Raw genomic sequence first — 23,026 nt, forward strand, 5'->3', positions numbered from 1 at the left:
GTGAATATCATTTTGTCCATAATTGTGCAGCCCTAACTGTAATGGTCAAACCTATGGACTGGTAAAGCCTGTAATTCTTAATGGTTTCGCATTTCCCGTCAAGCCTTTCTCAGCTGTTTCAATGGCTTTGTCAAGATTAAAGTTCCAGCAGATGGATTGTTTGGGTTATTTTTAGCGACTGCTATAACGGCCCTTATAGCAATTTTTTAAGTCTTTCATATAATGCGTCTTTTATCTGCTTTAAGCCCTTATGGATCATGTACTGTAATAGAGTTGGTAAGATTTTTAGGAGATGAAAGGTGGACCAAACCAGCCTGTATCTTTCAGCCTCCCCCACACCCGAGGAGAACAGATGGAGGATCCCAAGGTACAATAGCCTGGCCTCACGTAAGCAACCTTTAGAGGAGACTACAGTGGGCCTCTGACTGTGATTAAGCACACTTATTTAACGAGTACACTTGCTTTGTTCACATGTGAAGTCCACCCCCCCCACCCCCCACCAACCACCAACCACCATAACCACCAGTGCTCTCCACATCTCCGCCTGTGTACTGCAGATAAGGACTTTAGAGCCGCACTACAATGTCGGCATCAGAATGAAAAGTCTACATTTCAAACCTCTCTGTCTCTGGCTGTGGTCTCCGCTGCATTTCCCCTGTCACTGCTAATCCCATGGGCCTCTCCCAATCCATCAGCACAGAGCCCCCGAGCTCAGGAGCGCTTCCACTCCAGTTTAGCCTGACAGGGCAACATGCAAATCCCTTCACACAGGGGAGATTAGAGGGCGTGGAGTGAGTGACAAGGGCAGAGGTAAATGGGAGGAATTTTTGGGGAAAAAGGGCCGCAGTGCTCGCTCACGTGTTGCAGTCGCGAAAAATGGCTGGACGGTGGAAGCTCAGTCTGCATGCAACACAGTCTCAGAAAACTTTTGGGAGGCTGCATGTTCATCCACCTCAAAAGGATTACATGATCACTTCATTAGCTTTGGGAAATAATTATTTGGTGGTTTTGGTTTCGGTGAGCGGCGGTCAAAGTATGTCAGGGTTCATGATTTGTATCCATGCCAACGCGTAGTATGAACAGGAAGAGAGAACTAGATCGGTCCAGTGGTATTTAACACGTCTAATAACTCGCAGTCATAGACACACCGCCGGTGTTTCAGTTTAACGAGCGACTGTGTTAATTACCGCGTAATTTTGGCAGCTGTTAAAAAAAAGGAACAGAACATGTCAGTGTTCTCGTAAAAGCCGTCCATCAATTTTAAATACGCACACATTTGTCTTAATCTACTCCAACCATTAAGCAAATTGTTGAACTTGACTCTGCTCTTGAAATATCGAATCTGACAACTAAACATGCCCCAACCAGACAGTTTGAAGCTGTTAACTGTTTTAGATCAATGTTTAATGCTTGCTAACTTGTCTTGATGGATGGGGAATGACAACTAAACATGCCCCAACCAGACAGTTTGAAGCTGTTAACTGTTTTAGATCAATGTTTAATGCTTGCTAACTTGTCTTGATGGATGGGGCAAAACGGCAATTCCTTTGCTATGACGCCAACTTTAAAAGGGCTTATAAGGCATCATGCAACAACCTTGCAAATATTTTTGTATTCTTATCCAAATCTTCAGTGTTTTTTACTTTTTAATTGCACAATTTGACAGCATGTGTGAGTTTTGTGAGGTTTGATCATAATCAACACACCTGTTTCGCACCATTTGTTGGCAAGTCTCATTTACATACTAACCAACCAAGAGTAAAGAGATTCATAAATTCTCTTAAATCACTTGTACGCACTTAACGCACTTAAAAGACACATTTCTTAGTACGAGGGGTTCTTGCATGAGGTCTATTTACTTGTCTTGCAGATGTTACAGCTACAACTCCAAACAAGCTAGGAAAGGGCTTTTTGAGTTTTAACTGGGAGATAATCCTTCTGCAAAACCAGATTAACCAGTGTCTTGTAATTTGAGGATAACTGCTTTATTTAAAAAAAAGTGAAATAAATACCGCTATTGCATTATATTAGCCATCAGCTAACAAAGCTGTAGGGGTAGAAAACACTAACCACTAGGCAGAAGAAGCCTATAGAGCCTGATTATCTCCTAAACATCATTTTTTACTCATTTCATGACACAGCTCCAACAGGAAATGCAAAGGTTGAAACAGCACATAACATCTCCCCCTCCCACTCCTCTACTCTCTCTTAATAAGGGTTAATAGTTCCTTCTGCTCCCTCAAGGCAGCCCGTAATAATTAATTCTGTGATTAATATCCTAGTCTCTAATAGTAATGTCTCCGTGGTAACAGGAGAAGAGGGGAGCTTAAATGAAAATGGTGACACAATAGTCTTTTTAATTGACTACAAATCCCAGATGAATAGAACTCAAGTTATTCCGGATGCAGGATGTCGCATCATCACCGTGTAACAAGTCAGAAAACATCAATATGAGTATGAAGGCAGCTGTCTGTCACTCCATGCAGGTGTGACTGGTCATACCAGGTGTTTCCAGTCACTTCTGTCTCGTTGCTTCCGATGAATCATCTTTGTCTCTTCTGCTGAGTCATCGTTGCCACATCTCTGGCAAGCTAATGAGGATGCTGCGATTGGTGTGATTAGCCCTGATTAGCTCGGAGTGTGTGCATACTGATGGAAAAATTCCATGATGGCCACAGATGAAGTGCATAACTTTTAATTTGACTTGTGAATTTAGGCCAACAAAAGCTGCGTTTCCAAAAGGAGAAATGACTTTCAAGTTGTCTATCTGGCAGATTCCCATTATTCTAATGATTCAATGCCAATTAGCTTTGTTATCCAAATGACACGCAGCAGTTCTCCTGCATCGCTTATTGCTCACGTCAGCAGTGCTTGTCCTTCTTCACACTTGGTTGATTCGTTGCACTATTCCTGCAAATTATCACCATTGCTAGACGCTGTGATTACATCGATGTGTACAGTGGAGGTCTATAGCTTCAAAGTCAAGAGCCAATTTACGGTCTCCCCCTTTAATATCGCGGTAGCTTTTGCTAATTAAGTAGCTTTCATCAAAAACAAACGGTTGCCATTTCAATTATTATTTATGTAACCTTTGTTTCCTTGTGACCCCCTTAATACATTGACTGCATCTTTATGAGGTTTTGCAAGCTAAATTGTGCTTTGTTTAAACCATGTGAGAGGCCTTAAGAGGTCAAACAAAAAGAAAGATTGGTCAAAAGTCTGAAAAATACATTTAATGTTCAGTAGCAGAATTAATTTGTCCTTATTCCCTACACTCGCATTCATCTTGCTACCCTTTATTTTTTTTATCTCTAAACACATTGTGAAGGTCCCCACACCAGATCTGTGTCCACTTTGAACTAATGAGAAACTTTCTCCTTCAATGAAATCATATTTAGGCAGGTAATTATTTTCGGCTGTAAATCTGCACATCCGTAATCTTTCTCTGATTACTTTGTAGGAAATTAGTGAACCGGACAAATTAAAAGTGCATGTTTTTTTTTTTATGAAAGCAAAGCAACTGATCCACTTCGGATAAAACAGAAGAAAACCTTTCTTCAGGGTTGGCAGGCATCACCTGGAGTTAATGGAGAGATGCTATCTCAGTTTTTCATTGTCATGTGTGTACAACAATTACAGAGAAGCAGTCGCTGGCAATGGAACATCTTAGATCTCAGGTTCCCTCCAACAATCCTCAATAAATATGCATAAAAAGAAAATCCTGCAACTAAAAAGGGAATGATGCACCATGGGGCAATGGGTTCTGCAGAACATCCAGGCTGAAGGTCATCTTTGGTGGTATATCACTGGCCTTCTCAGCAGCCATTGATGCCATTTGAGCTGGCAGATAGACATCAGCACAACGTATCCTCATACAATGATTCGTATGATATCTTACGAAATGTTGTTTGTCGTTTTTTGTGCATTCTTCTACGAATGTCCAGCAGCACGAACTATCAGTAGGTAACAAAACTACGTGGTTACGTTTTTCCCAAAAATGTGGTTTGAGTTAGAATAAGTGTCCTTGCAGAGAGAAAGCTATTCAGTCTGTTTCTGACAAGAACTGAAGCCATCATCTATGCCAAAACCAGACTTCATTGAAAGAATCAGTCAATTTACCTCACAGAATACGGGTGTTTCTGGTCTGTTGGTTTGTTTGTGTTATTGTGTGACTTTGGATAATTATAATTCAACAAAGTCAAACAATGACACAAACTCAAAACCAAAAATCAGCAGGAAGAGTTGAGTTTTGCTGTCTTTAGCTAAGCAGCGATGAAAATAAATGCAGTAAGAAATGAAAATAAGAAGACTTTGTGAATAATATGTGAAAGTCAAGCATTAGTATTCAAAAGAGCAGCAGGGTTACATGACTGTGGTTGTACTAGTGTTATTCATAAGGTGGAAATAACCATGTTTGCTACTACACTACAGGTTATTCCTTTGATTTGTACCTTTCACTCACGGCCATGGCTTTATTTATTTGTTCTGGTTGTTATTTCAGAATAACAGTGATGCACAGATTGTAAACATTATACCAAGGCTGCAGCTGAGGTGTGGAGAGAGGCTGTGGACAGAAAATTGAAGTACAGAAACAGAGAGCGGGATCTGGAGTGACAGCCTGTCTTTTATGAATGAGTCACATGGTGTGGTCTCGCCGCAGGTGACACCCTGGGAGCGGACTAGCACCTTCTCATTTATTTAGGCTCTGCTCAAGGTCAGAGCTCTCCCTGTCTTTCACTTCATCACCTCCTCCACTTCATGGGGCTGTGTTTTCTTCTCTGCCCCAAATTGCTTTCTCTCTGTCCCAGAAACTTTCCTTAAACCCCCTGGAAAACCTAACACACACACACACACTCTGCACATAATCATCTCTCACAGCTGCTTATTATTTCACATCAAAGGAAATAAGGGAAATGTGGAATGTGTCTTCTAAAAAGGCTCCCTTCTTCACAGGAAGTTAGGTTTAGGTAACAAAACTACTTGGTTAGGGTAAGGAAAAGATTGTGGTTGACATTTACTTGACTCACAAGCAACTCACGTGTCTAACGATACTAACGAGTCACATGACTATTAACTGACATGACAAAACACTTGAATGAGGTATTTGATCATTGGAGTGAGAACGGATTGATTCGAGGCATACAATGTGTGAAATATTTAAACCCAAGCCAAAATGTGTATGGCTACACAGTTACATCAAATAGAATGATGTCTTGTTCATCATTTCTGATGTTTGATCTATTTGGAAACTGTGAGACTGTGGGATTGGACGACACATTGCCACACAACGTGAGTTTTAAGTTAGGAAAGGCCCTAGTTTTATGAAGTTACTTAATAGATTCAATTGATAAACTTCGAGTTTAGCCGATTAATTACATAAAATGTTGCAGGCAAGTGCAGAAATGCCACCAACATGTAGACCATGCAAGCCTCTTTAGATCTCTCGAATACAAATTAATTTAACTTAAGCAAGTTAACAAGTAGAGGGAAAGTGCTGACTAATCGCTGTATAATTGCTAAAATGATTCTTTCTTTTTTTCTACATTTAGTATTCTTTATACCCTGAGGCTTCCTGGACTGCTGCTATGATTCCCATTCCCCCCACACTGGAGCCAATTTCTGTTTTGTTTCCACTTTATTTCTTCTAATACTTCCCCCATCTGGTTTTTCTTGTTTCCTCCACTCCTGGGAAAACTGAACTCATACATCGTTACAGTCAGTTTGTCCCCAATGTTTTTCACTACATACAACTGCAGTGAAACTTTTCTATTTTCTTATTTTCTTTTTTGTAGTGCTTTTGCATTGCACAAAACATCTTGAATGACCACATTTAGATATAGGCACATGAATTACTAGAAATGCAATTGATTCTTAAACCTCAGAGCTGAGAACATAATGCTGACTTTAAACATCAGAGACAGGATCAGAAATACTTAGGGGGAGAAATTAGGTTTAAAAGTCAAATTCACTTACACAATTCTGCTTAAAGGAACATCAATAAAACAGCTTACAATAGCCAACTTACCGCCGACAAACTGCCAGCAAGAAAGTACGTGGTTGGGGTTACAATAAGTACGTTTTTTAAGTAAAATAACTATACTTCTTATTTAACTTGTGTAAGAAAAGTACAAAAAGTAATAAATACGATTGATGTTGACTTTGGTTTCACATGGAACAGGCAGACTTTCTCACTTTTTATACCATGCCACTTGCTCTTGGTTTACATTGTGGTTAGTCAAAAGCATCTCATACAATTGTAAAGGATGCCTTGGTGCGTCAGTACACCAAGTACCACTGACAATGTGCCGGTATTTAACAAGTTGGGAGTGAGACCAGGTTGTTTTAGGGTGTGAATATGTTAAACATTTAAACAGGATTTCATATTTTTCACACACTAAAATTTAACAAAAGAAAAATAACACTTTAAGTAAATAACACTTACTTAAAATCCTTTTAAGTAAATGGACGTCTAGGACAGAAAACCTGACATGACATATTTTACCCTGAATTTTTTGTTGTAATGAAGTGGAAATTTATTTTGGTAAGTAAGTAATTACACAAAAACTTTATGTTAACATATATTGATATTGTAAATGAAAAGGTAAAGTAAAGAACAATGCAACATACAACAAACATTCTTAAGAAAGAGACTGAAGCTAGAAATGATTGCGTCTACCTTTTTTTTTTCTAACAATGCAGTTGACCCTGAACTTTAAAAATACATTCTTTAAATGATCATTCGAGGTGGATGAAAATGAATAGTTTACAGGTTAGGTTAATTTGCGACTCTAAATTGCCTATAGATGAGAATGGTTGTGTTTATCTCTTATGTGTCAGCCCTGTGATTGACAGGCGACCTGTCTCGCCCAATGTCAGCTTGTGACCCTCAAGGATGAACGGGTGTAGCTAATGGACGGATAAAAGCCTAATGATTGAGCCTTTGTCATCATGAAATATATGATGTGGTATCCATTTTGTTTTGCCGTCATTAATTCAAGGTGAATAGAGAAAACACTGGCGTGGCCGGAAAATTACCCAAACTCCCCCGTCCCCTCTGTTTACTGCAGGCCCATCAAGACACAGCGGTGTGTCACTGTGGATCAAAGTCAGAGGTATCAGCCAGCGAACACGCAGCACAGAGGGATGGAGGGAACGCAAACAGACACTCCTCCATTATTACACGCCCACAATCCTCTGCTGCTGGTATGGAGAAGGAAAAAAAGAAAGAAATGGAAAGATGGAGAGGGTTTGATGGATAGAATGAAGGGATTTTTTGGCAGGTAGAGAAAGGAAATAAAGCAGCAGAGAGAAGGGAGATGATGGAGCTCATCCACGCATCTTATCACGCACACCCTGCCTCCACCCTTTTACTCATTATTTTACAGCTCTAATTATCTGTGTTCAAAAGCCACTGAAATACTCAATCGTCTCAAGGAGAAGGAAAATGGAGTGTGGGGAGAGAAAAAAGAGAGGGAAGTCATTTGTATTCAAATCCAGAGTTAATACGTCAAGTAAGTCTATTTCATGGGCAAAGCTTCCTGTGTGTGTGTGTGCGTGTGTGTGTGTGTGTGTGTGTGTGCGTGCGTGTGTGTGTGCGTGTGTGTGCGTGTGTGTGTGTGTGTGGAGGAGACATGCTCTACTGCAGCACTTTCTCTATTGGAAGTCGCCTTAGCCGCTACAGGCACTTTCATCTCCACAGACCGACAAAACAGAGGTTTCCGCAGCAAATCTGGGGTTAGAGTGACCGTTCAGCGTGAGACTGTATGAGCAGAGCCCTACTAGCAGTGCTGGTAATCAAGGTTCTTTGGGCTGTGTCATATTATTATTATTCTGTATGTGGATTCAATTGAGGAAAAAAAGGATGCCACCGCCATTTTTGTAAACGGTGCACATGCATGGAGATTACAGGATGTAGAGAACTCCTGTGTCTTAATGGAACCTGGCCAGATTGCAATAAGACACAGAGGAAATACCAGCCAAGAAAACACTGACTGTTGCAGATGCCTCTCTCCGCCCCTTCTCAAATGCCCATCTCTCTCTCTCTCTCTCTCCCTCTCTCTCTCTCCTTCTGACAGCGAGGCCTGAGGGTTTTGTATCCTCCGCTGTTTGATTTGCACCGAGGGGAGATCTTGTTTGTTCTCCTCAATGCAGCATTTATGGTTTAAGATTCTCCTCACGACCTTCTGCTGCTCCTGAGCAGCGGGCTATCTGTCTCCCCCGAGCGAACGAACAAGAAAAGAACAGTGGCGCCGCCGCCACGCCGGCCGGGGGACCTGCAGCTCTTTTTATCCCCCCTAATAAACAAAAAGACGGGTGTGTGGGGGAAGAAGGGACAAGAGTAGCCAATCTTTTTTTTTTATATATTTTTTTTTTATATATATATATATATATATATCAAAGCTGGTCAACACAAGCATGGGTTTTTTTTTATGAGGCAATCTGCACTAATGAGGGGTAAATACAGCTGTGGAGCGTTTGAGTGTTGTCAGAGCTCCACCGTGTGGTGGCTCACCAGCACTTTTGGCGTCCACAGCGGTGGCTTGGTTCTCCATCCTTCAGTCATAATTCATCCTTCAATGTTTATTACTCTTTCACTGTATATTCCAACACTGACTGGTTGTTTTCTGTCTTTCTCCTCTCCTCCTTACCCTTATTTTACCACTCCAATAATCCTTTTCCCCGGCTCTTCTTTCTGGCAAATCCCTCCTCTTTTTTTGTTTTTTTCCCCCCCTTTCCTCTTCCTTTTTATCTTCTTCTTTTCCGCTTTCTAATCCCTTCAAACTCTCCCCGGAATATTCTTTTCTCTCTCATACACCTCCCTCCGCTCCAAGATCGTTATCGGGTCGAATCGTTGGAGGAGTCTGGTGGTTCTTCACCCTCATCATCATCTCGTCCTACACGGCTAACTTGGCTGCCTTCCTCACTGTGGAGAGGATGGTTTCCCCCATTGAGAGTGCAGAGGACCTGGCCAAGCAGACAGACATCGCCTACGGCACTTTGGATTCTGGCTCTACCAAAGAGTTCTTCAGGGTGAGTTGGTGTTACTCGGGGTTAATAAGCTTCTCTACAGGAAGGGGGGAGTACTCACGTCCTCTACTCACCAGAGAAAAGCCTGAACAAGCACTCTTTGCAGGAACTTAAGGGAGCTTAGCAGGTATCCATGGAAACCCTTTGTCCTAAAAATGATGCAGTCGGAAATTAATTTCATCAAATAAGTGTAGGAGGAAATGTAATAGATGACAACGATGACGTTCAGTGGCAAAGTTTTTCCAAGCGAAGGAAGTGATACAATTTTTGACTGGATGTAAGAAGATAAGATTAGATAAAACTTTATTAAACCCTGAGAGGAAATTCACAGAGACATACTTAGAGATAAAAGAACAGATAAAGCACTGTTGTAATGAAATAACTCTAAAAATAAAAAAAATAATTAGAGAGGTAGCATTAAAGTTAGCTTTATACAATATATACATCACAATACCTAGACAATATAAGTGAATTGTTAAAAAATCGCACAAATATGTTCACTAGTGCACTATATAGGTATGAATAACAACTATATACATAGTAAACATAATAAAGCACATCATGTAATATATGTAATAAATGTACAGTATGTATAATATACACATCCTATAAAGCAATAGGAACCTAACCGAATTAATTTATATATAAATAAATATTTTATAAAGTCCTAGTTAAAATGTGCAACTTTGAAGGGTAACTTTAGCATTTTTCAACCTGGACCCTATTTACCGTGTATTTATGTCTGAGTGACTAATGAGGATGAATTGGTCCAGTACTGAGGGAGAACGCTGCAGACAGCCGCGGCTTATCCATGCAGTGTAATCGCTGGGGATAATTCTACACTGTATTTCTTTACCTTTCACTTGATCCGGTCTGTTTGTTATCGTGTTTCACGCTCGGAGAAGTCTCGTTGTGAAATCTGGCATCAGCTCCACATTGTCGATATCAGCTAAATATTCAGCCATGACATTGAAAATCTTTTTAAAAAAAAAACAAATCTATGCTTCCAGTACTCCAACACAACAAACTGTGAGAACACCGTCACTCTTCTCAACAACTCTCACTCACGTTTCATCAGGCAACAAGTCACATTAGACGATAACAAGCAGAAAAGCAAAATGTAAAGAATAAATGTTTTATTTCTCTGTAGGGTTCTTTTCCATAATGATGTCAGACTCTTATTATAACTATCAGAGCTGGTCAGTGGAGAAAACAAGCATTTTAGAGGACATAGATTGATGGTGTGTTCTCCCTGAATTCTGGATACATTTTTAAAGCTGTTTTCCCCATTAGACACAAAAACATGGGAAAAAAATACTAAAACTTCGATCTACACCTCTGGAGCAGCTTTAGGCTTTTACATCGGAGAGAGTTTAAATCCAGAGTCCTGCATGTGGTCAGGTTTTAAGGAACAAAATCACCTTAGATGAAGTTAGGAAAAGATGGAACACGAGTCATTCAAGTCATTGTTGACGTTCAATATATCACCATTGTTCCAAGGTGAACATCTCGAAAACAAATCACTCAAAAACCTCAACAAATCTAACCCAAACTGTATCTGCTTGGCTAAATCCAAATGACAGTTAAAATACACAACATGTAGATTTTTCTTCTAGCCATGGTAAGTTATAAAAGTAGTTAATAGGAAGACGAGTGCATATATTTCACCTTGGGATGTATTTAGTAAGAATGTGTTCAAAGGCTTTAAATCTTGTCCATTTATTTTCTACCTGCTGTTGTTTGTGGATACACTGTCTCCATCTTCCCTCCACCTCTCACACCATATCCACCTTTGAACCTCCAACCCCCCCCTTCAAAAACCCCACAGCGGTCAAAAATCGCCGTCTACGAGAAGATGTGGGGCTACATGAAGTCGGCCGAGCCCACAGTCTTCACAAAGACCACGGCTGAAGGCGTGGCGCGCGTCCGAAAGTCCAAAGGGAAATACGCCTTCCTGTTGGAGTCCACCATGAACGAGTACACAGAACAACGCAAGCCGTGCGACACGATGAAAGTGGGAGGAAACCTGGACTCCAAAGGCTACGGAGTAGCTACACCCAAGGGTTCACAGTTAAGGTGGGTGGAATAGTGTAACAATATGTTCTACGTGTTGTTATGGTATTCCACCTTCCCTGGTGTGCCGCCTTTTGTATCTTTATGTGTGTTTACTTACTTTGCTTAGTGTGGGTAGATGGGTGGGGCCTTTTCATGTGTTTATTTTAGGGCAGTAGTAGTGGCTTTTTGTCATTTGTGTTTTGAGGCATGCATGTGGGAGTCATTGTGATCATGCAGGGGTGGTTATTTCATTATTTTTTTCTTCACAGCTCTCCACACCAGGTAAATCTTTGTGCTTGTGCTTGCTTGTTTGGGCAGAGTTGTTGGAATGGCATGCTTGAGGCTGTAGTAAACACCTTAAAATGTCTTTTTTTTTCTAAAATAACATTTCAGATAATCTGCATTTTTATTAACAGATGTAATGACTTAAGAGTATTTTGCTAATGCTACTTCAGCTCTCCTTCACGGTTGGCTGGTTCTTTCTTTTCTAACTAAGTGACTGAAAATCGTGTTTTGGGAGCCATGTGAATGCTCAGCACTGGGTAACTCTGCCAGACTCTGTCACTGCCTCCCGCACATAGTGGAATTTACAGACCTGCCAGAGAATACAGTGTCATTACTGTGGGGAGTTGCACTTTCAATCCGCACACCCATTGATCAAAGCGGCCCGTCGGCAAGGTCTCACTGAAGGGAATGGATAAATATACGAAAGGCAAAAAAACATCACAGGTGTTTGTGTATGTGTGTGTTCACGTCTGCAAACCAGTGGATAACAGCTCCATGATTGCTTACACTTTCATTTATTCCTGTGAAGGTACGATAACATGTTAGAAAACACCAGTCACAGCACTTTGTATTAAGGCTCTGAGCAACTCTGCTGTGTAAAGACATAACAAGGGAGCATTGCTATCATTGATCATGTTTAATTAGAGAGTGCATCGGAAACAAGTGCCAGACCTTACCTGTTTTTATTCTGTGTGGATAGGTACCAAAAAAAGTAATTTGTTTCAAAGCAGCCATATCTTCACAGCCAGTAAATCAAACCCTGTCAGGTGTTTTTCTGTAAATTCCTCTGCACATAAGGCCTGAAGTGCAGAGCAGCTACTGGTTTGTTTCGCAGCCAGGCTGGTGCAAGTTTTCAAACCACTGCTTTGACCGGTGATAGTCCCTGACAGATCACGGTAGTCCACTTCCTTTAGGCCTCCATCTTGTATTTTGGGGGATTATCCTCTTCTGCCAGTCACTTGTCCGGATTCCAGCGAGGAAACACACCAGCAACATCATAAGCAGGCAACATTGTTGCCCAATGCTGTTATTTCACATTGCTCCGCTATCAACATCATCAGCTAAAACTATAATATCAGCTGTGTCGCTTTGTGATTCTGCTCCATTTACATTTTTGACTGTTTTTATTTTTCATAATGATGCAAATAAATTAAAAGGATCAAAACGCACATTGAGGCAAATCTCTCTCTCTCTCTCTCTCTCTCTCTCTATTTCTCTCTGTCTCTCTCTCTCTTTCTCTCTCTCCACTATCATCAAAAATCACTACAGCAGCCTTTAAAAGAACCCATGAAATTAAAATGCACACTTATTTATAACGGCTTTTCATGAGCATTTTATGCAAGTCAATCATGATTTTCCAGAACAGCTTAATGTTCATAAATCCTTCGAGCTTTGAATTGGCTGACGTACATACACTATATACACGTGTAAAACAGGTCCAAATGATTTAGAGGCGTCTGGTTATGAATGCGTTGGCTGGTGCTAATATTTTGTTACCAACAATGCCGATTGCCAACATGTTTTGCAAATATTAATTGTTTTAAATTGGACCATTTCTTTGCCAAAAAAACATTTAATTAGTTTTGTGTTTCAATGCTTTCATCCTTGTGAGAATAGAAAAAGCATTATGGGACAGTTGCATATTTACGTCCAGGCTAAAATATTATAATACCAGACGATTTGAATCCAAACGGCCATGTCGCTAGTGGAGGTAAAATAAATGAATAATTAAATAATATACTAACATAGAAAAAGTCCCTTTTCTCATTGTTTACAAAGCAGAAGCAGTTTTTTGTATTGTTTTCATCTTCTGTTGCTAGCAGATTTAATAAAGCTATAGCTACCTGGCGTAAGCAAATGCTTACACTAACACTCTGAGAGTTAGTTTAAAACTGAGTTTTTTAATATTTTGAGCTGATTAGTTTTAAAAACGACATCCCAGCATAGTGTTTTTAAGATGCACATGACAGATACATGCACAAACATGTAATTTCCCCCATTTTTAGACAAGGAGATATTAAATAAAAAGGCTAACACAAGTATAAAACTTAAATAAGATTAATATTATAAAAAATGTTTGAACTTTAGACAGCACATTAATAGAGGAGAGATTTGCATTCAGTGTGTGTTCGGGTCCTGGAATGTAACCGTTTAGAGCTTTAATGCACTTTTCCACCCTTGTCCCTCTCCCACTGCTACTCCTCCCTCTCCCCCTCCCCTTTCCCTCCCCCTCTCCCTCTTCCCTCCCAAATTGGACAGCATACTCACCCCCTCTCACCAATTATGTTTTATCGTTTTCAAGAAGTGCAGTTAACCTGGCAGTGTTAAAACTCAATGAGCAAGGCCTGTTGGACAAATTGAAAAACAAGTGGTGGTACGACAAAGGAGAGTGTGGCAGCGGAGGCGGTGGCGAGAAGGTTAGCCGCTATGTCGCTATGCCCATGTGACCTTGATGCTGATGGGTAAAAGAGAAATGTGTTTTGTTGGTAACAGGAGCATCTGCCGGGTCGCCCCCCCCCAAAACAGTTACTTTCCAGTGACTAGGAAACTTCTAATCTCGAGAGGAGAGCCAATATACTGTCGAAGCAAAAATATTCGCTTATGCAGCAATATCTTTGAAAAAGAAAGTATCTTAGAATATGACAGCCCCATATTGGGTGTTTAAGCGTACTACTAAGCATAAAGCTCTTTTTCTGAGCCAATAGTTTTGGGTTGACAGTACCGGCCTCTGCGATTGTTGCAATGAAGGTCCCGGCAGTATGTACCTGTTCCAGAAAAGCGATGCAGCCGGGGCCCAACATATATGTCTGTTAGCTCTGCCCCCCCTCCCCTTTATATATCTCCCAATAAACCCAACCCCCCCCCCAAAAAAAAAATAACCATCTCAACCAATGAGCAAAGAGACATGTAGCAGCAAGTGGGGCCCCTTTCCCGGCTTCGTCACTTTGTGAAGAGTACTGAGCTGCTCTTGTTGGGCTTCTTCTGATTGAATAACATAAAATAACATGTCCTATGATGTTATTTATGTTATTTCCCCCCCGCCCCCACCTCACCCCTACCCCCGTGATTTGAAGAACGCCTGTAAACCTTGCCGTATTGAAACTGAGTGAAGCAGGAGTCTTAGACAAACTGAAAAACAAATGGTGGTACGATAAAGGGGAGTGTGGACCCAAGGACTCGGGAAGTAAGGTCAGTCTCCACCAGCCCGGGAGCCTCCCCTCCTCTCTTATTGTCTCTATGCACACCTTTTTTTTTTTTTTTTATATATATATATATATATATATATATATATAACGCTGGCAGTACTGTTCTGCTATGACAGCAGGCTGGCTGATATGCACCCTCCCCACACACACACACACACACACACACACACACACACACACACACACACACACACACACACACACACATCATACTCTGAGAAAAAAAGCAAGTGACAGACATGCAGGTAGAGACTTAAAGCGTAGCCCGAGGGATACAGCATGACAGAAACAAGGCATGATGCAGCGCTAACAGTTCTACAGCAGCTAAGCTATGTGTTGCGACTGCAGATGAGGCCTCGCGCTCACACATTGGTTGTCGCCTCAGACGATCCCAGGGCATGTTCAGATGTTACTGTATGTCACACGAGATGCCACTATTGTACGCCCTTTGCTGTGGTAGCACACACACACACGAGGCAAGTTTGTTGATGCACTTGAGCATGGAGAGAGCTGCCATATTTTGAAATAGAGCAGCATGCACCTTTCACATCCGCCATGTTCTTTGTAATCAGATCCGCAAGTGCAGGACACAGACACACACACACACACACACACACACACACACACACACACACACACACACACACACGCATACACACTCACTTTTTGTGTCAAGGTAATACGTTGAATGCCCCTTAAGGACGTAGCTGATTTATCGAAGGGAGATAAATGGCAGGGAGGAGCAAGAGTCAGAGCTCAGAGAGATCAGCTGCATACATTTGAATAAAAGGGTTTAAAAGGTGAATGTCAGAGCTGACAGACAAGGCAGGCTGTTGAAATATGGAGGGAAATTAAAGGGCTAGTTCATCCAACTTACAGAAACAGATTTCCTCATTAAGCTCTAGTTATATGTAGCCATGCAGATCATTTTAATTGCATTTTTTTTTTTTTTTTTTTTAAATCAATAGCAGCATCTCTGTCAAGGAACAATGTCATTGTTTCTTTAGATGATACACGGAACATGCTGTCAGCTGTTTTTTGCAGGGGCTATCTCTACACACAGCGCTACGGTTCCCATAAGAGAAACCTTTATGTTCCTGGGTAGAACATTTTTATAAAGGCTACAATTGTTCATCCTAGAACCAAGCATGAAGGCTTATACACAGAACTGTAGAAAGGTTCCACCCAGAACCCTTCTGTATTTGTTCTATCCAGAAACATTTCTCCTTCTAGCGCTAACAAGAACCCACCCCGGGGTTCTACCAAACATCCGTTTATATTCCAAGGATTTTATTTAGAACCCACATCGAGGGTTCTTCTTTTTACACCCTATAGATCTTTCCCAACCATAACCATAGTGTTAGTTTAACAGGTTTGTCCTGCAGCCTTGGGCCCCATGAGGCTCTTGAAGGGCTGATGCGGTGCAGCTAAACCCTTAACAATCATGGTTCTCAATCTTGAGTTTTTTGGAATGTGGTCTTGGAGGATCTTTTAACACCCAAACTTTCAGCAAACCTTGAAGAACTCTTTCTTCCAAAAAGGTTTTTTTTGAATGAAAAGGGTTCTTTATGGAACCCTTAGTCTCACAAAGCACCCTTGAAAACCCCCGCTTTAAAAAAGGGTTCTCCAGATGCAAATGGCTCTAGGTAGAGCCTTAGCCCCCAAGGAACGCTTTTGAAACCCTTCTTTCTAGTAGTGGGTTTACTTCTGCTACGACCTACATCTAGGTATCTACCAACCAACTAGTCAATGTACAGCGTGAAATGATGTAGAATACATTGGCCATTGCGCAACTTTGTAAGCACCATTTTTTTTAATACGATTTAGGTAAAAAAAGACGCACGAACAATCAAATCAAAGTTCGTTGAATTGGCAAACGCCTGTTTATTAAGTCTCTGCATTTTCTGAACATAATGCAGGTGCAGATGATTGATGGGCCTTTCCTGATACATCTCATTGATATAAGTTTTCCTAGAATTACTATATTATAGCGCAATGATTAGTAAGTTTTACCTCTGATAAGTATGACATTTTCTACCTTACACAGTGTGACAAGCAATAAAGTTAAACCATAGTTGTTGTCACGCAGTCTAAATATGCCTTTAGATGAAAAATGGATAAACCAAAATTAATTCGGACATTGTTTCTTGAGAGATAAGTTGCTGATTCATTTTCTCCGTGCTGTTAGTACCAGAGATGTGGTAGAGGCAAAAATATAAAAGGTGCCAATTTTGGGCCAATAAAACCAAAATGTGATATAAATAAATATGTGGGAAAACATGCTTTTTTTTGTACTTTGGTCGAACAGATTCTTTTATGTAGAGAGTTAACTGAGTTCTGTATAAAGTTTTCTAAAATGTTTTAGGTAGGATGATAGCAGATCATTTTGCTAGCATGGCTACATACAGCTGTGGAGCATCAGATTGATAAAATAGAGTAAAAGTAGTGATAGATGTTGTGTGAGCGAGTGTGTGTGTGCTTGTGTTTGTTCATAATGTGAGTGTAAGTTGATGTGTAATTTTTCCACATTATCTTATATATAAATGTTGAGCGTTTGTTTACACTTTTAGCTGCTTCTGCTAAAGCTCGCGCTAACGTTTCTCTTTGTTCCTCTCCCTGCCGCCGGCTACAGGACAAGTCCTCCCAGGCCCTCAGTCTGAGCAACGTGGCGGGGGTCTTCTACATCCTCGTTGGGGGCCTGGGCCTGGCCATGCTGGTGGCCCTCATCGAATTCTGCTACAAGTCGCGCAACGAGGCCAAGAGAATGAAGGTGGAGGCCCAATCCCAATCCCAATCCCAGTCCCAACACCCCCATTACCAACATCCTCACGACCACTGCTACCCCTGCCAGACAGGCAGCCCACACCATAGCCCCCAGCCTAGCCAAAGCCACAGCCCGGCGCTCAGCCCCAGCATCCACAACTTAGCCGAGTTTAGCGAGGTTTTCAATGGGTATGGCAGCAATGGGGAAGCTGATAAGATGTAGTTAGGGTTTCCATAGAAGGTCTGCTTTCCCCCCTCCCCCCTCACTAGACCTCCACAGAGACTGTAAGTGAACCCTATCATATCCCCGTGCTAGCTTTGCCATGCTACGTGACTGTCGTGACCAGTGGCAAAAAAAAAAACGCTTCCCACTTCTCTGTCTTTACTGCTCACCATGTGGTCATGTGACGTCCTGGTCTGCGTTCTAGCTTTTTCTCAATGTGACAAGAAGCGATGAGTCATCCTCAGACATGACGTCGCCTCTACTGCTTCGCAGCTTGTGTGGCTGCAGACGTTGGCCCTCATTTATCAAGCGAGCATACCGTGTTACCCATTTTCCCGGCTAAATCAAAAAAAACGTATTACCCATTCCGAAGATGATAATCATATGTGGTATTCATAAGGATTCAATAATGTTTAAGATATACAATAAATCCCATGATTGATCACCATTGTAAAATTATGCAATTTGATTAGAAACTGTGATGTCAGAACAAAATTGCAACTTTAAACAAATTGAATAAGATTAGGACCATATAATTGGCATATAAGTAATGGGAACAGTCTTAGAATACATTACTACATTTATTACGAGTTAACACACAGCTCCTGAATTTGACAGAATTTTTTTTATGGTTAACGTTCAGACGTTTAGCTGTGGGGAGTAGCTTTTCAGCTGCACTCATAACATATTAACAGGTAGGAAGGGCATGTTAAATGAGGACCAATGTCTTACTTGTACACACACGTCTACACTTGTGAGGACATTTCATCAAACTGCAGTACATCGGCCCATCTAGTGTCTGAACCTCAAGTACCTTGTTCTCATAGCGAACCATCAAATGTTCTCTGTAGCCTTGTGATGGCCTAAACACACACGTACACACACTTGATGCAGCTGATGGATATTACTGTCTCCAGTCCATCAGTTACAATAGGCCATCAATGTACAGCCATAGAACGAATTTAATGAGAAAGCAGCCCTGAGCACACAGGAAGCCCTATATAATAAAGCCACGTTTAAACACTATACATTGTCATCCCTTGAGCCGAGCTGACTTTATTGATATGGAGCTGTTTCCTCTGGATATTTCCCCCGGGTACTCGACCATTAGACTTTTCAGAAATCTTGTCACACCTGGTGTATATCTGTCCGACATGGTTATGTGTCCCCCATCAGCACTTCAGCTCAAACTCTTCATTAGCTTCACTGTTGCTTAGTCAGCTTCCCTGTCCCACTGCCTGCAACTATCACTGACTGTGTAATAATTCTGTCGCTAATGGATTTACATGTAGTGTGGGGCTGGCTTGATACTGTACTGAATGGCTATGAAAGGTGTTTTGCTACTCTACTGTAACATATTGTGAGACTGTTATACCGATTGTTTTACAGATAATGTTGAAGCATATCGGAGTTTTAGTATTACTCAAGTTTTTTTTGGAGACTGAAGTAATGGTTGAGTTAAACTGCCATGACTGTAATGAATGTAACACAGTTCAGCCATTTTAACATTTTTCGAGTAAGTAGCAGTGGAAAATGTTCCTCTTATCTCTTGTTTTTTTTCAACGGGCTTCAGCAGATCCCAAAACACAGCTACGTAGATTCACTATGGCTAAGACGGACATTTTTTTTTATTATCCCACAGTTGATCAAATTACAAGTGTTAAGTATATCATAAGCACACTTCTATAACGTTTGTTCTTTCGGGGCTCTTAGGGTCCATTTTGGGATGTTTGTTAGGGATGTTTACGTTTTGATTATTCTAGATCAAAACCCGTACTATGTATGGAAGAAATGAATGGAAAAGCATAAAAGTTAATGAGGTATCTTGATTGAGGATAATATCCGGCATAAACACATCCTAAAACTCCAATCTGCAAAAGTATAATTGTTTCTTAATACCACCTGCTCCTTCACAAAATCTCTTTATTCCTCTCCTCAGCTAACATTCACAGAAGCCATGAGGAACAAGGCCCGTCTGTCAATCACAGGCAGCGTCGGGGAGAACGGACGGGTGCTGACGCCAGATTGTCCCAAGGCTGTCCACACCGGGCCACCCCTCCGCCAGAGCTCCGGCCTCGCCCTGGTCTCCTCTGAGCTCCCGTGAAAACCAAAAACCTCTCAAGTGCCTTATTCCAATAACAAGAGAAAACAATAATCACACCGCCCACGAACCAACCAGAAACTTACTACGAAGAAACAGGATTCAAACACCCAACAGGTCACCTACGGTGGGCAAGACGAGACCGACAGAGGCGCTGACAACAAATCCCACTGTTAGAGGTGACCACTTGTTGTGGCTCAATGAATTCTCTCAGAAATCTGTGGAAACCAGAGGCAGAACAATCTTTGTTTTTTGTTTTCGTTTATTGTGTGGCCACATGGAAGCGTATGTTTGAATCAAAGGGTCATGGGAATCCACCGGAGCCATTCAACCTTTACCACACCACCGTTGTGAAGAGGAACAGAGAAGAAAGAAAAATGAATAATATCATAATATATGATAAAGATGAAGACCAGAAAACTGTAAACTTGAAATTCAAAACTGTGAATTTTTGGATTGCTGTAAATTGGCAAAAAAAAAACAACCAACTGAACCACAATCAAGATTGTTTTCAAACTGAACAGTATTTGCTACACTGACATGAGAAGCGTTCAAGAGACAACAATCTGACTAGATATCATAAGTGACTCTGGGAGAGTTGTAGCCCAGTGCCGTGAAGATATGATGAAAATGATTTGTATTCATAATAACAAAAATGAAATCTATTGAAATCGAATATATGAGCAAACATAGGAAACTGTGAAAATGAGTAAATATGTATATTCCACTAAAAACAAAATGAAGAAGTTAGCTGTACATAGGGACGACTGTGTAACATGCTTGCTTTTTAAACAGATGTACATAGCAGATACTGTAGTGGACAGAGGTTTTTTTTTGTAAATCATCTTTAAAGATTCATCGCAATAATGAAAAAAGATGATGCCACTTGAAGGAGGAGACATGTGGAGAACAGTGTTAAAATCTGTTACGTGTTGAATACTTAACTTTATTATATAGGAACATTCAAACTCTAAATGTGAATGGGGTATCAACTGCCCAAATATTCTGATACCTGTTGCATACAAATTCATTAATATATTCAACAATGAATGTTAAGTAGCTCCACCCCCAATCCTTAAACCACACCCCTCACTGTGCAGATGTAAACCCAGAGAGTTGCTCATAAGTAGAGCTTTATAAATCAAGTTTCTGCAGTCAGATTATAACTATTTTTTTCATTCTCTCTTTGATCTATTTTTTTGTACCGAGAAATTAAAAAGAAACTGTCCGTGTCCTGGTTTTAAATGTCGACAGTCCAGTACTATCTGGGTAGATCTTTAAGACCGTTATGTGTGTGGAGATATGAATCAAAACCATGATGCGAAATTGAAAAATGCCATTTGTCTCTCACTATATGTTATTTGAAGTGTCTATGGTATTTCCGGTAAGACGTCGAACCTGAGCTGACGACGCCACTGTTTTTCTGTTGAACAATGATTATAGAGCCCTTCCTTATTGAAACACTGTGGATCGTCCAGGGAGGCTGGACACTCTGTAGCAGAAATGTATTTGCTTCAGTCTCGCTGACTGAAGCGTCCTCATCTCTTTTTGGAAGGACAATCTGCAATAGGATACAATAAGCCACATCTTCAGCAGCACCAGCCCACGATGGAGTTGGTTCTAAACATTTAGTTGTTTTCCCAATTCTCATCTGTTCCCCGTGCACATGACGCGGCAGGACGGGGAAGTTGGCAGCAAAAGTAACCAGCTGAAATTTCAGGTCATGCCTTCTTTGTCCTGCCATCCGTCTTTAGAGCTGAAGTGTAATATGGCGTCTTATTTTGGTTCAATTGTACATCTTTATTTTGATCTTTTTTAAGTAAAAAAGAATTCAAATTGCAAGGTACCGTGTCGTTATTTTATGTAGAGAAATGTCAACTAGTGCCACATTGTCCTGAATGAATATTATGGTCCTGACAGGATGAATTCTAAGGTTTTTTTGTGGCCTCTTTACCAAGGCTAGATTACAAGCCTTGCAAAATATCTTCCCCAGGGCCCCAGACCTCCAAACAACACCAAAGTAGTTCAACCAGTGAGTTTAACTTTTTTTTTAAACACACGAATTCCTCCAGAAAGTCACTATTCCCAGCCTAAAAGTAGTCCAACATTTAACCTCCTTAACCTTTGGACCGTGCCAGACTGTAAGCTTCCCTGTTCCCAGTGTTAATTCATCGAAGTCTCAACAAAAAAAGAACAACTAATTATATTTGCATAGAATGTTGAACTATCCGTTTAAAGTCTACACTACTTTATTATCTGATTTTGAGGCATAAACACAAAGTATTCCTTTAAATTAAGTGTTAAAAGAATACTTGTATGTTAATTACTTACTCCATATTACCTATATTTTTTTAAAGAGAATGTTTTTCTCCCTCTCTTCCACAGCAAACGAAGAGTCAAAGGATGGATCAAAGTCCTCATGAATAAATATAAATGGGGTCCATGTTTAACAACAGCAAAACTATGTAAATAAAAAAAAGAAATATTTTACAAATTGTCACACTAGTCGTGCTGTATAATATAAACTTTGTTATGACATTTGTATCCCATACAATAAGGGCATGTTACGATCTTTTCATGACACATTTACTATGACTTTTTAAGATACACTGTACCCTGACTTGTTTATAAATTACTATACGATGACTTTTTGCAATTTATGACATAATATACTGACTTTTAATGACATAGAATACTATGATACTTTATGGAGTGTTATGCTGACTGATTACTTTAATTATGACTTTTTATGACACACAACAGTTTGACTGCTTTGTGACATTTTATGCAGGCTTTGCCCTGCCCATACTGTACTATGACTTGTTATTTTTTATCCACTTTTACTACTTTATGACAATGTATACTGACATGATTTTTTTAAATTACTTTGAAGATGTTTAGGACATACTATACATTTACATTTCCAAACATTTTATGAAATGCTTTACTATGACTTTTTATTACAAACTATATTATGACTCTTTTCTTATTTATTTTTTGGCATACTATATTGTGACATTTTATCACTTTTTCACCATATACTATAACTTTCTTTATTACATTTTTTATGCACTATAATACAACTTTTTTCATGAATGTTTTTCAACATACTATACTAGGACTTTTTTACATGAACGTATTTGACATACTTTAGTATGACTATTTTAATGAAATATTTCAACTTACTATACTATGACTTTTTTAATGAAAGTTTTCGATAGACAATACTGTTTACTTTTTTTGACATACTATATCATGACTTTTCATGAAAGTTTTCAAAATACTATGACTGACATTTTTCGACATACTTTAGTATGACAATTTTATGAAATATCTCAACTTACTATACTATGACTTTTTTATGAC

At 40.2% G+C, this 23,026-nt stretch overlaps 1 protein-coding gene across 2 annotated transcripts in view; it reads left to right on the plus strand.

The window, feature by feature from the left end:
• Positions 1-19,712, plus strand: part of gria4b (glutamate receptor, ionotropic, AMPA 4b) — a 109,381-nt gene extending 89,669 nt beyond the window's left edge. The window contains exons 12-16 of one of the 2 annotated variants that reach the window (XM_054626192.1): positions 8,832-9,030; positions 10,856-11,103; positions 13,670-13,784; positions 17,206-17,343; positions 19,499-19,712. In XM_054626192.1, coding sequence (XP_054482167.1) covers positions 8,832-9,030; positions 10,856-11,103; positions 13,670-13,784; positions 17,206-17,343; positions 19,499-19,663 — 865 coding nt within the window. In that variant the 3' untranslated portion in view covers positions 19,664-19,712. Of the gene's footprint in view, positions 1-8,831; positions 9,031-10,855; positions 11,104-13,669; positions 13,785-14,441; positions 14,557-17,205; positions 17,344-19,498 lie in introns of both variants that reach the window. The other variant, XM_054626193.1, reaches the window with a different exon arrangement.
• Positions 19,713-23,026: the final 3,314 nt, after the last annotated feature.

Source organism: Anoplopoma fimbria, chromosome 24, assembly GCF_027596085.1.
Source record: "Anoplopoma fimbria isolate UVic2021 breed Golden Eagle Sablefish chromosome 24, Afim_UVic_2022, whole genome shotgun sequence".
Lineage (NCBI taxonomy): Eukaryota > Metazoa > Chordata > Actinopteri > Perciformes > Anoplopomatidae > Anoplopoma > Anoplopoma fimbria.